Here is a 14146-nt window from a genome sequence, read left to right on the forward strand (position 1 = left end):
CCATTCACGAAATTACTCCCGCCAAATGCCGTACACCGAGAGCTAAGATGTTGCACATTAAAAAAATAAAACTAACGTTCAATATTCATGTTTTACTCCTGTAACATATTTTTTATTACTGTGCCCTCACTGTCTCTTTAATGGCCCTGGTACTGAGTGTTCAGCGATAAGCACTCGCTGTGGTGATCAGCACCTAAATGAACATGTCCAAACACCATCACACTTCTGGCAAACTCTGGTCGAAACAAGCATTCGCATTCACAAATGAAGGGTTGAACTGACGGATCACCCACACATCACATCGGATCGGGTCTAATGACTTGACGTAAGCTTTTGGACATATGCCATTGCTTAGCACAAAGAAAAATGGACTAAGAGAATGAAAAAACCCCCACAAATGATGACGGCACAAAAATATTGAACAAAAAAAATTCTTTGTTTTTCTTTGTTTGTTGACCATATTCCTGTTATGGAATATTATGTGGTGTTTATATCCTGTTGACAACAGCAATTTTTTGCTTAATTTGTGTTTTTGTCTTTTGGGTTTTTTTTTTGTAGTTTTCTTCTACACACATACATGAGCTAAGCAATGGCGTATGTCCAAAAGCTTACATCAAGTCATGCAGTCCCATTGCACAAATATTTCAAAGATAATTTCGGGTTGAATGTTATCTCAAAATACAGATATTGAAAAAAAAAAACTTTTAAATGGATATAATTTTAGCTAAGGGTATTTTTAGTTGTTTTTTTTCATTTGGGGAGGAGGTTTGCCATGCCGCTGGACCTTTAAGAACAATTCTCTACCAAACTGTAAGTAATTTACTACATAAGTGTGGGTTTTCAGTAACAGCAAGTAATTTGATGGGTAATCTTAATAATCTACAAAATAAATAAAAACATTTTCTGAGGTGTGGTTGGGTGCTACAAGACATGCACGTAATCATCATATATCCCTGCAATCTGTGTTCAAAGACGAAGTTAATGTGGTTGTACAGAATGTCCACACAAATCTCCAATACTATTTCCCAGACTACTTCCTGATTTTCCATAACCAAAATTACAAATTTCTCTATAATTTTTTGTTTTGTTTTAAACAAAACTTGCCTTTCCTGAAATAAATTAAGAAACTTCAGCCTTCACCATCTCCACAGCTGGCCTGGTTCAGACAGAACCTTACATGTGCTATTTTACAGTGTGTATGTATGACTTTGCATTAAAACACCATCTGAAAAGAAATACTTATACAGTCTGGGTGATGGTAAACTGGAGTGTGACGTTTCCCCCTCAAAACTATCACTAGCGAATTTCCACAACGTTTCCTGTATTTCAAGTAAATTTCCTGACTTTTCCTGACCAATTACAACTTCCTTCACTTTTCCCAGACTTAACAGAATGTGGACACCCTGTTGAAAGCACTTGTTCAGAATGCCCAATTTATGTTTTTACCATTTCAAGACATTCCCCCCACTGATATATGCCGACCCTGTCAAAAGGAAGTTCTGCAATGACAGCAGCCCACCATGTGTCAATGGTAATGGTTCAGTGATACGCATGGAGCACAGCACATGCTTAACACTCCGCAGAGCTAACGCACTTGTATGGTTTCCGATACGTGAGAGACAATGCTAACCCGCACTGAAACTTGGGCAGACAACTGCACAACATCACACGATGCTTAGATCCTGTCAATGAGATATGCAACCTCCTGATCCAAATACAAACTTAAGGTGCTTTAACCTAGGCCTAAACCAAATACCTAAGGTATTTTACAGGTGCCAATATGAACTAAGGTGGCAAGCCACTGCACCCAACGTAACAGCCTGCCATTGCAAGATGTTTGCTACAGTTGAGCTCACACCGCAGAAACAGGGGTATACAGTTAAATCTGTTCATGCATTTGCGAACTACGTTTGATGGGATGTTTTTTGACAATTCATAAAAGCATACCTTTTCAAATGAACAATAAACACACACAATAAACCTGCCTTAAACTTCAAACCATTTTGAACAAAAAAAAAGGTAGACTTGTTTAGAAACCAAGAAAATTTTATCCCTAACAAAGAAGATAAGTTTTAGACAAAGAACTTCTTAAAGAGTTTTACTGCTTTGATCAGAACCAGCTCTTGAACGGCTTAACAAATCATCACTTCTTCATGAATACTGAATACTTTACATTTCAACATCTTTTTCTAAAATAACATTTACAAAAATTAACTGTATTACAACACTCACTATGCAAAATGTATTTAATTTAAGGCACAAAATAACAGTTTCAAAAACAGTATAATTTTTAAAATATCAATTTTTTTTACTAAAAATAATAAACCACCAAGTCTTACTATCATGAACAACTATTCACTACATTATGTACATAAAAGGAATATACGAACATACAAACATGGTGTTAACTTTCAAACAACATTCAAATCTTTTGTTAAAATTTATTAACGGATAGAAACTCATCCAAATGCCACCTGATGAATTTAGATCCAAAATGTAGTTTTTAAGTGAACACCACATTTCATAATAAAAAATTACTCTAAAAAAAACCATACCAGTTTCCAAAATAAATTTTAAGCACCAATACAAAGTTTACTTACGCCATTGCATCTAGGAACAGAATAAGCGTACGTACACACACACACTCACAAATGAAACAATGCACGAACTAGAATATGCTTATGCAGAAAAGCGACAGAAGTGCAGATGCAGACAAGAGTGAGTAGAAGAGAACGCACACGGAGGCAAACAAGTGTGTGAGCACATTACCACCCTTGTGCCTTGAATCACCATCCACCACCCTTAGAAACAAGATCGACTCAAAACACTATAGGCACGTCACAAACATCTTCGCAAGTCCCAAATTAAAAAAAGTAAAAATAAAGAAGTCTCTCAACTAAACTAACAACGAAGAACAATCACCAAGAGCTTCAAACCTGCCATATTCAAGAAATAAACAAGTGGATTCTTTAACTGCTGCAGTCTTAAGAGCACGTAGGTCTACACTGCATCCGGCTTTCAAGACAAGTGATTAATAGGGACAAGATCATATGGTGAATTGCGATAACACCGAAAAGCATGTAAAAAAACACTCAGTATATCACCTAAATACAAGTTAATTCACCATTCAGCACCGAAATGCAAGTTATATCATAGAATTAAGTAACATTCAACCAAAACTTAATTCAAATCATAAAAAAAAAGAAATCTTTTAATGTTTGAAATTCATAGAATGTCATTTCTAGACAATGCATGAATCAGGAAAATTAACTTAATCTGTTTTATTGTGCATCGCTAATTTATTTGCATTGTTCTGAATGTGTCTGTTTTAGACTAAGTTTATATAATTTATTTTATCGTAAAAATACAGCATATAAATTTTACCATTATTTATGTGTAGTAAGTATTACAAAACAGCTTTTATAAAAATAAAAACTAAAACACAGAATTTTTTTCAGATTTAAAAACGAAATTGGGCTAAACATAAAATCTTGTCTCTAATAAATCTCACTGCCTTGGAAAGTGTACTGCATCATACAGGTAGGTGTACACTTTCAACACTAACGCAGGTACGACCTGTGTGTGTGTGTGCTCATTTGTGGGAACGAAGGTCTGTAATAAAGCTGCAAGATATCCTCTAAGCAGATAAAACACCATAGCTGTTCCTCACAATAAATGTACCAAAATTAAAATTATTTTTTGCCATCTTTCCCTTCCCAAAATGCCTAGAAATTACTCGCAATGTGCCCAGAAAACCACACAGCTGGGAACGGCTCCGCCGATAACCCCCTCAAGTGGGCTGCAGCACACAAAACCGGTAAAGTCTTGAAAACAACTGATTTTCAGAGAAACTTAAAATCTTCCGCTTGCGCAATTACACGCCAGAGTTACCACACAGATGTTTTAATTTCTGTGTAAAAACAATCAAGTATGCCCAAAACATTAAAAACAAAATCACAACAAAAATTAAGCAAATATTTCACAACTCATGACTTGAACAGTCGCCCGGGAGTCACAAGCAAGTGCAGCTAATGTGATCCAACACCTGATGCCTCCTCGGCAGGAGTGAACTACGGTCGTTAGTCTGCGTAGCAAGTGGGTATCAGGTCAAGTCACCTCGCACAACTGTCACTTGGAACAAACTGTTTTACGAGGAGATCGGCTTATGTGCATCACAGAAATTGTTACAGCTTCACATTTCAAACTTTGTGCATAATTCAGTTCGTAAAATACTACATCAATGTTCTTGAACAGTGAAAGCAAACCTAATTAGTTGAAAAACTCTCAAAAATAAACATTAGCGTAAGTACCGACAGTCGCAGATCGGCACCAACGTATCTGTGTATTACCTTAATTATGTTCGTACAGATGAAGGTTTTTAAATCTGCGACGACTGGGACCAAGACCAAGATCGTGCAGGATGAGTCAACATGGTTTAAACGGAAATATCAAATTATAAAATGAGAAATGTGGTATGTGAAATGTAACCTGCTATAAATCAGAAAAAACTGTACTCAAATTAAAAACAGTAGTGATAAACTGAGTGAACTATAAAACACCAGAAGTGCAGTAATGCGACTTGGCGGGCAAGGACGACAGCTGGAATACACCCGGAAAATTTAGAACGCTAGCGACTCCGTTGGAGTCGGATTATACGAGGGTCATAAAAACATAAACCGGAATTTTGTTCATTCGACTCTAGTAGTGACGTGAGCGGCACAGCGATGGTGGGAGAGTGGAGAGGGGGTAGGCATCACACTCATGTCCGCCATGTCAGTATCGCCATGAGTGAACCAAAATTATCAGCATCAGTTTCGCAATGCATTATTATCTGTTTTCTCACCAATGAAGGTGTGAAATCGAGTGAAATTGTGGAGAGACTCCAAGCACAGTTCGGTGATGCTACTCTGAGCCAAACCTAAGTGTTCAATTGGGCCCAGAAGTTTCGGAAATGTTGTGCTGAAGGGGCCATCAAAGCCATAAACAGCATCTGGCAACCTCTTGAACACCCGCCATACAGTCCAGACTTGTCCCTACGTGACTGCCATGTGATTGGTCCACTGAAGGAGGCATCAGGAGGGGGAAGATTTGAATACGACGCTGCAATCGAACAGTACGTGCGCAACTGGCTACTGGGGCAACCATCTTCCTTTTTTCCATGAAGGGATCAAAACGTTTCCTATCCGATGGAGAAAATGAATTTCCATTGAAGGAAACTGTGTAGAAAAATAACGCATTCCATTTGTATTTTCATAAATCACCAATGAAAATGAATAAAAATATTTCGGTTTGTGTTTTGAATGACCCTCTTAGAACGTGCCAAACAATACAATGCCCTTCCACAGTATTTCACAATTAATTATATTTTTCTGGCCAAAGTCACATTTTTTTCCAACAGCTCACTTTGATTTGCATTTACCACTACTGCTTCTACCATTACTAAGTTAGCCGATAACTTTTGTAAAAACTCACTTGCTGATCTATGGTCTCGTTTTAAATGCAGTAATACATTATTAAATACAATGTGTTGACACATCACAGGAAGTTAGAAATCAGCCTGTGTGGCATACCAATTTATTACAAAAATATAACAGAAGGTAGGAACAAATAATTTTTCAGTGCTTGAAAAAGCACAATGTATTACCAAAATAGATAGTTTTTTTGTTAATTATATTACATGAAAATTATTAGTTCCATGAAATATTAAAAATTATTAATATTTAATTAACTATCATAATGTTAGTTCTTACTAAAATGTTAACAGAGCTAGTGGAACTATTTTAATCAGCTACAAAACCATGGAAATTTATGTGACATGTAAGAGACATCTCTCATCATATTTGCTAGAATTATTAACCCATACTTAATATGACTTTACTGATGAGACTATGATTTAGTTGTAACACAACTATTGAAATAGCAATCATCCAAATTGAAACAAGTCTATGTAAAAAAAAAAAATTGACGTAAATCTATCTCTCATTCAAATCAGAAAACTTGTCAAATAATTTTGAAGCTATAAAGTTTTAGTTTAGTTTATTTAAATATTTTTTATTTGCTTATTTTCCTCATTGAAGATTCTACTGGTGAGATATGTTTTTATATGCATATTATTAAGTTAAGTTTACTTTCACTGATAAACTTTACATAAGTTCCTCAGCTATAGGGGTGTGAGAACAATACATAATTCGAAGTTAAACAACCCCTTACTGTTCTTTATTTAAACCAAATTATTCTCTGAGAATTCACTACTTAAAAGATAAGGACTTTAAAAAAATAATAGATACATATTTTATCATCCTGATTCACATGCAAAAACTCTTAGGTTCAGCATTTGTATAGCTGTGGACATACCCAGTGAATTTTACTTTGTTATAAAACTGTAACTAATAGGTAAATCTACTTTCAAACATGGCAGACATCTTGACTAGGATGTTTACAAGTGTTGAAATGTAACTTGAATAGAAAAAAAACACTCAATTCTATAACCAAAATCTTTTTCTAGAGATTATCTGATGAGGCAAGTTCAGTAGTAGTACATGAATTTAATCTCTGAAAATGAATAACAAATGATATTCTACATTATACAGAATGTTTAAGACCATCAGATTCTTGAGTAAGTGCTGGTACACTTCACCCAAAACAAATGCAATATCTGCACATGTGATGAACATTTTGATGTAAGTTAAATTTTTTAGAATGAGTTTAGAGGAAGAACATTGTGACAGTTTTGCAACTAGCAACATGCAAGATGTTGTTTAATGCCGACCGAGTTATTTTAGCCAATATCTTTGCCATTTTCTCAGAGAAATGTACAATTAAAAGTTAATTCAACTATTTGTATGACAAAACTAAGCTTTTCAACTTCAATTTTTAAAAAAAATATCTTCACACACCCCTACTGAGATATTATTAAGTTCATTAATTAAATTATACAACATACCATATAAATGTATTACAATAATGGATTTAGAACTCACTGCAGACTAAGTTTTTGTGTTTTTTTAAGACCACTAATTATATACATAGTTCTTAAGTACATAAATTTTTTGTATTGCTGTGAAAACCCTTCTATCACTGCAGACTCTTCATTCTTAAGCAAAAAGTGCATTGAGAATAAAAGATATAACTTCTACAAAAAAATATTTCTCAAAAATTTCAAGTTCAAAAGATTATCCTACTATAAAACACTAGTAGGTACTTAAAGAGTAGGTGCTGTTTAAAATAATACATTTACATTACAGCTATAAAGAGAGAAACCTAGCAGATCATTAACTATCTCCATGATGCAAAAATTTTACTACTAAATGTTACTGCAAATAATTTACTAAAGAAATGTTGAAAAAAAAAAAAAAAAATGTAGCTAACTAAATACGTAACTGCAAATACCAATCTAGAGAGCATTTATGAAAAATATTAATTTCACTATTAGTAAAACTTTCAAGTAACTTTACAATGAAAATATTGGGTACTATATCAATTTAGTTCTTACCTAATTTCAGCAATAAAATTCATGCTGCAAAATCACAACTTCTATATCTGAGTGAGCCAAACCATGCAATTTTCAAGACATTTTCTTAATAACTGAAAAAAATAATAACTCATGTAGGCAGCGCTCTAACATAGTACAGATGCCAAGAGGGACAACATACGCTACTTGCCGAGAAAAAACAGTTATTTTGGGCTACGATTTTGAATAGCTGACAATGGAACCCTACAGCTCATGCTTCACTACCCTATACAAAATCATAGCCTCAAAAAACTTACGTTAAACAAAAAGTAGGTTTTTAACAAAATACTGTGCTCGACTTAGAAACATCGCAAAAAATGACGGTATGTTATCTGAATCGTTCTCAGTTTGAATCGAGCCCGAAGAACAGTGAAGTTATTTTGGGTTTGTGTGTTCAGACATCCGCACCTAAGTAAACCGACTACTAATTTTGGTTGCAGTTAATTCTTGGCATCTTTTTTTTTCTTCTCTAAAATGCTACCCTGACGAATTTAATCAATCCGCGAAGTCTTCACAATGTGCAAGATTGTACATTGTCAAGATGAGAAGGCTAGCATGTAAATCACCCAACAAATGATAAAAAGGAGAAAAAAAAACTCAAAAATGGAAGAGCCACAATCCGAAAAAAAACCATTTGGTGGTTCCTTGAAGTTTTGTTTGAAGGCAAGATAACACTAAAAATTGATCATTAGAAATCCTGCATTTTAAATACTAAATAAAGAGCATGTAATAAAACTATGCTAGTACCGACATGGTTTGAGCGATTGAGCCAGCTACCCTAACCGTAACTTAACCGTAAATTTAAAGTTTCATCACTTTCAAAAGAGATAAAAAATGTCAGATTTTAATCCACACAGTATTAAAACAATCCAAAATGTTAATTAAAATCACACACATGAAACAGTTTAGTTCACGCCATACCAAAAGACACAAAAATGTTAGCAACATTGAATACCAATAGTTAGAAAACTCCAGGAAACCATGCTACGTTAGAGCGACGGACATGTAAATGGTTTGATCGCACGAGGATTGGAGGCTGTTCCACGCTAAGGGGGGGACGGGAGACAGAAGAAGGCGCGGGCGGGCTAGCACTTACTCGCTGGCCTGGGGGAACATCATCCCCGTGAAAGACGGGGACAGGGTTTCTGTGTACATCTCGCATCCGGTGCCTTGCAGGTAATCGTTCTGCCACGCCTGCGTGTCTGGCGACTGAAAAACGCAATCCCCCTATTGACAGGCACTTTTTGACCACCCCCTCTCGGGGCTCCCGCGACTACTACACAACAGTGCACCCTCGCTCCTCCACCTGCAACACGACAAGTACACACGGCCGTGCGGCACAAGTCCCGGCAGTCGGGCATGTCTCGTCCGTCAAGTCCGGTCGTACTGGTGGGGGGGCGGGGGGCGGGGGGGGGGTGGCGTCATCGACGAAGAGAGTACACAGTGGACAGTTGGAGTGAAAAGCGAGACTCGACACAGATGCCACATCGACGACAACACTTTCCGTTCCGATGCTTGCTTCGCGCGGTCGCCACGAGAAGACGTTACAGCGACCGCAAAACCCTTCACAAAACATTTTTTTATCGCCAGGGAAAAATATTTGCCATGCGAGAATAAATTAGCATTTTATCTCTCCGACGATGCGCGCGAAACAAGCATCGGGCAGGAAGAAGGCGTAGCGGAAGCAATCTCCCCCGACTGTTACTTACTCTGTGGCCTGGGCGAAAGGCATGCCTATAAACGTGGGACTCAGCGTTTCCGTATACATCTCCATGCCCGTCCCGCGCAAATAGTCATTCTGCCAGGACTGCATGTCCGGAGCCTGTGCCAACTACACAGCGGGAAAACCACAGTGCCACCAGGGTCACAGCGCCACACCAGAGTCACTTCCGAGGCTCACTGGAACCTTCAGGAGAATTATTGCAAAACAAAACTGCAGGCACTGCATTCATTCAAAAATGCTTTGTGAAATCAGTGAACTCCCAAGTTGATGCATAAATAATTAAAAGTACTTTTGGAAGTCTTGCTCAATATCAACTTAACATTATTCTGCCACTCATCAAAATTAACATATTACAATAAGCATATTGGCTTGTATGCATGCATTTAGGTGAAAGTAATAAACTTTTTAAAAACCTTAATACATACATTATTTTATTAACACTTACTTTAGTGTACAAAATTATATACACACAAACACTAAGTGGCCTATTAACTTTAACATCACACGATGTATGAGATAAAAGATATGCAATTACAAAGAAACAGGGTTTTTTTTTTGGTTGATTTTGAATATTTCTAGATCATCACTGATGTTGCACATATTCTATTCCTTAATAAAAACCATTCCTGTGAAAGTTTACCTTTCCTCAATGTTAAAGAATTTATTTATTTATATACTTGTGACATGCCCATGAACAAGCTCGGAGGCTTTTGGAACATGTACAACAAATACATATACAAAACAACAAATGCAAGTACTGCATGAAGATAGGCACCACCATAGAAACATAAAATAAAACTAATAACCAAATAACTCTTTAGTTATTCAAAGACTGAGGAATGTTCCTGTAAATACAGTAGACTCCCAATTATCCGGGTGCAGGTTATCCGGTTTGCGGGTTAGCCGTGCCATATTTCACTTACATAAACTTTTAAACACAAAAATAATATTGGCCTATTTATTTTTAATTTTTGTGATCTATTCATCACAGCATTTTATTCTGTGATTCAAGACGATAAATGCTGCCAAACATAGTGCATACATAGTTGGTAAGTGTTAGTATGCGTCGGGAGTTTAGAAACTGCTACAGCTACACCCCTGTAAGCCGTGCGTGCTTGTGTTTCATGTGCCCTTGTGAACTGCGCTCAGGTTGGCACCGGCACGGCGCGGCTGTTCCGTGACTCACACAAGCGATAACTGGCGTGCGTAGTTTCAAGACAGCATTCACAATGCAGCAGTATTTTTTTTCTGTCAATCTTTAGACAGTAATGTCCAATAATAAACGAGTGGTACTTGACAATCAACAAAAATTAAAAATTATCGACTAGCTAGACGTAAAATATGGTGACGTAAAATATGGCTATGTTTTAGTGATACATACTGCAACTTTTTCTGTAAATTACATCTAACACCTTAATACCTATTATTTAAAACATTATACAGTCTGTCTAGATAGTCGGTATCAAATTTTTTAACCAAATAGTTTTTTCACCATTGCTTCAACCGTATTTTCGGTTATCTGTGGACCTCTTAATAGTCATTATTCCAGAGTTTACTGCATAAGTGTCCAGGTAAACAAACATGTCAGTACTTACAGTTGCAAAAATGTAAGTAACCAATTTACATAATTTTTAGTGGCAGATATGCACTAAAAAAATATACAACAATGTAAATTTATTAACTTTAAGCAAGGTTCAATATTGATGGTTCAAAAATATTCTGCTTCGACGAGGCATGCATCTCACTAAGCACTTTTACATACATAAGAAACCACTATGGATAAGTAAATATTCTAGGGTAGATTACAACAGATATATTGGGTCTGCCTCTTTGTAGGTTCATAAATTCTGTTTATGTATTTTCTATGTTCCAGAAAATTTTATCACATATTTAAAACAATTAAACTTTCGAGTAAATTCTTTGCAAAATAATATCAAAAAACCATTTGAAATTTCAATTTCTAGTGCGACCAATTGCTACAATGGTGAGACTAAGGTTCCGGGACCAAAATAGGATTAATTCCCTTCTGCATCAAAGAAGCAACAACAAACCATTATGGAATATTCTTCCTAGGAAAATATCACGACCATCATAGCTTCCATCTTGACAACATTGCCCATTTCCAAGACAGAAAAAGAAAATTTTATCAACCTGAATAGAAAGCACGTGGTAGATAATTAACCATTTTCTATAGTGAAAAAATTCTCCAGGAATTCGTATAAAATGATCACTGAGAAATCCAAAAACTAAAACCAGGACAACAGGATATGCATTTATCCCTGGGACCATTAAAGAGTGAATGAATGAATGAATGAATGAATGAATGAATGAATGAATGAATGAATGAATGAATGAATGAATGAGCAAGTGAGTGAAAGAATGAGTGAGTGAAAGAGTGAGCAAATGAAAGAGTGAGTGAATGAATGAAATAATGAGTGTGAGAAAAAGAGGGAATGAGTGAGCAAAAGGTTGAATGAGTGACGAATGAATGCACGAATGAATGATGAATTAAATGAACAAATGAATTAGTACTTACGGTTTGATCTCAATCGCCATGTAGATTTTTTTTCATATTTTCATGTTACTTTTATTGAAGGGCTATTTCTAAAAAATTTTATTAGATACCTCCCTTGCATTTGTTGTTCTGTCACAAATATTTTCAACAAATATTTATTTGTGTAATATAATTTGTGTAAAAGTTAGTGTAAACATTTATAATTATATCCACTTGTGAGATTTTTTTTACACTCATATTACACTAAGTAACATCTGTTGAAAATATTTGTGACAAAACAACAATTGCAAGGGAGGTATCGAGTTAAAAAATTTTTAAAATAGCCCTTAAATAAAATAAACGTGGCGTGTGAGAGTCTCGTTGAAGGTACATGGGGTGGGGGAAGCTGGAGCACCCAGACTCGACACTGCCCGCTCGCGGCCCGGGTGCTCACCGTCTTGAAGGAGCGCATGGCGAACAGGTTGGCCATGATGGTGGAGAAGCCCGGCGCGAGGCAGCTCTGCGCGATGAACCCCAGCTTCAGCTCCGCCAGGCAGATCACGTCGTCCCCCTGCTTCCAGTCCCAGGAGGGGATGTTCAGGAGGTAGGCCTGCACCACAGGGACAGACGCGGCCGCTCAAACATTTCCTCGACGTCGCACCACTCCAGTATTAACACTGTATTTGTCACAATTAACCCTCCTGTAGCCCTCTGGCACAAGGTCCACTATCGAAAAAACTAACACGAGCAAAAGAGAGGCAATTGGATTTCAATTAAATTTTTCAGAGAAAAAAAGAGGCAGATGATACAACATGAACTCCAATGAAATTTTTCAATCATCTTGATGTAAATATTATTAATACAATAACTGAAATTATCATAGAATTTTGAGTAAAGAAAAAAAAAATTTAATAAAAGTATGTATTTTTCTTTCCTTTAAATACTCTTTACTACAAAAATGTAACTTGTATTCCAGTTATACTCTGTGTATTCACTTGCATTTTGATTTTATTTTATGTAACCATAGAATCTCGTCCCTCGCTGTTACAGAACCCAGTTTCTTCCTCTCCGACCGAGAAACAGTCGCGTCACAAGAGTCGCGGGTGTGGAACGTCGCGAAGACGGGAGGGGGCCCCCTCACCTTGTTGTGGTACTGCATCAGCTGGATGATGACACGGATGTCGTCCGAGTAGTTCTTGATGGAGATGACGCGCATGATGTTGGCCGCATCCTCCGCGTCGGGATCCTGGCAGTACTTGTTGGCCAGAACGAGGCAGGCGTCCGCTTCGTGCACCTGCAACGCAACGCAAGGGGGCACTCGGGCGGTGCGGGAACTCCCCCGAACTCACGTCATCTTCGGTAGTTTACGGCAGCGTTTCAACTGCTCAACGCCTAGCTTTCTAGTTCATCATCTAATCGGTTTTCAATTTCGATGCATCTGCTTGCTTCAAACTAACAACACTGCAAAGCTTTCAACATTATCGCGGGTGCGCGGGAATAAGGGGATAATTCAAATGTTGGCATAAATGTTTTTTTTTTTTGTGGTATGGAATTAAAGGAGAACAAGCTCTACAAAATGGTCACAATGGGTCAAGTCTAGCACCCTTGTGTGTTAATTCTACGGCACTGAACTTTTGGAGTTACATCACAAACTTTACAGTTTTCGTGCGTGAAAAAGGAGATAAGTAATTTACAATGACATTTTGACATATCCCCTTTTTCCCGCGCACCCGCTATTTATCATTTAAAAAATTAGATTTTAAGAGTTACAGGTTAAAAAAAGTGTTACTTTATCAAATGCATCACTCAAATCCTTCAAATAACAAAAATATAATCTCAAGCCACTAACAATTTTCATTTAAATAAGCATTACAATATTTTAGTCAATTATTGCTGCTAATGCAAATAATTTTAATATTTATTTCCATCGCCAAGTCTAATATACAAGTTGAAAATAAGGTTAAATTTTGTGTTTTATAATTTTGAGAGTTTTGCTTCTTACACACACAAAAAAAAAACATTTTATGAAATATGGCACCAAATCTTATACACAAAAACGCATCACTTTATTATTATTCCTATAAATGTCTTCAAATGGAGCTTGCAGCTTTATATGAAGAAGGTTCATAATTTTTACCAGTCCGTGGAGTAACTGAGGTGAGGTCAGAATTATGAGCAGCAGCAACAGGATTTAGTGCATAATGTGAACTCATTTTTGTTTATCAACATGAAAGTCAAATCTCAAGTAACGTACCATTTAAATATATAACTTACCATACAGTAAGTACTGTACAAATGCATTCAGTCTAACGTTGAGACACAACTACTGAAGCATTATAATTACAAATGAAACTTCATTACCATTTTCGTAAAAAAAAATATACGTTATTAAACTACCGAACTTTTGCACACTGTATGA

General features: G+C 36.5%; 1 protein-coding gene across 21 annotated transcripts in view; it reads right to left on the bottom strand.

The window, feature by feature from the left end:
• The window catches only part of LOC134539349 (calcium-activated potassium channel slowpoke), a 223340-nt gene that overhangs the window by 73312 nt on the left and 135882 nt on the right, over positions 1-14146 (bottom strand). For 14 of the 21 annotated variants that reach the window (XM_063381318.1, XM_063381306.1, XM_063381309.1 and 11 more), the window contains exons 10-12: positions 12869-13021; positions 12182-12337; positions 8607-8719 (exon numbers count right to left, since the gene is read on the bottom strand). In XM_063381318.1, coding sequence (XP_063237388.1) covers positions 8607-8719; positions 12182-12337; positions 12869-13021 — 422 coding nt within the window. Of the gene's footprint in view, positions 1-8606; positions 8720-9219; positions 9342-12181; positions 12338-12868; positions 13022-14146 lie in introns of all 21 variants that reach the window. The other 7 variants (XM_063381321.1, XM_063381313.1, XM_063381317.1 and 4 more) reach the window with 1 other exon arrangement.

This window comes from Bacillus rossius, chromosome 15, assembly GCF_032445375.1.
Source record: "Bacillus rossius redtenbacheri isolate Brsri chromosome 15, Brsri_v3, whole genome shotgun sequence".
In the NCBI taxonomy this organism is placed as follows: domain Eukaryota; kingdom Metazoa; phylum Arthropoda; class Insecta; order Phasmatodea; family Bacillidae; genus Bacillus; species Bacillus rossius.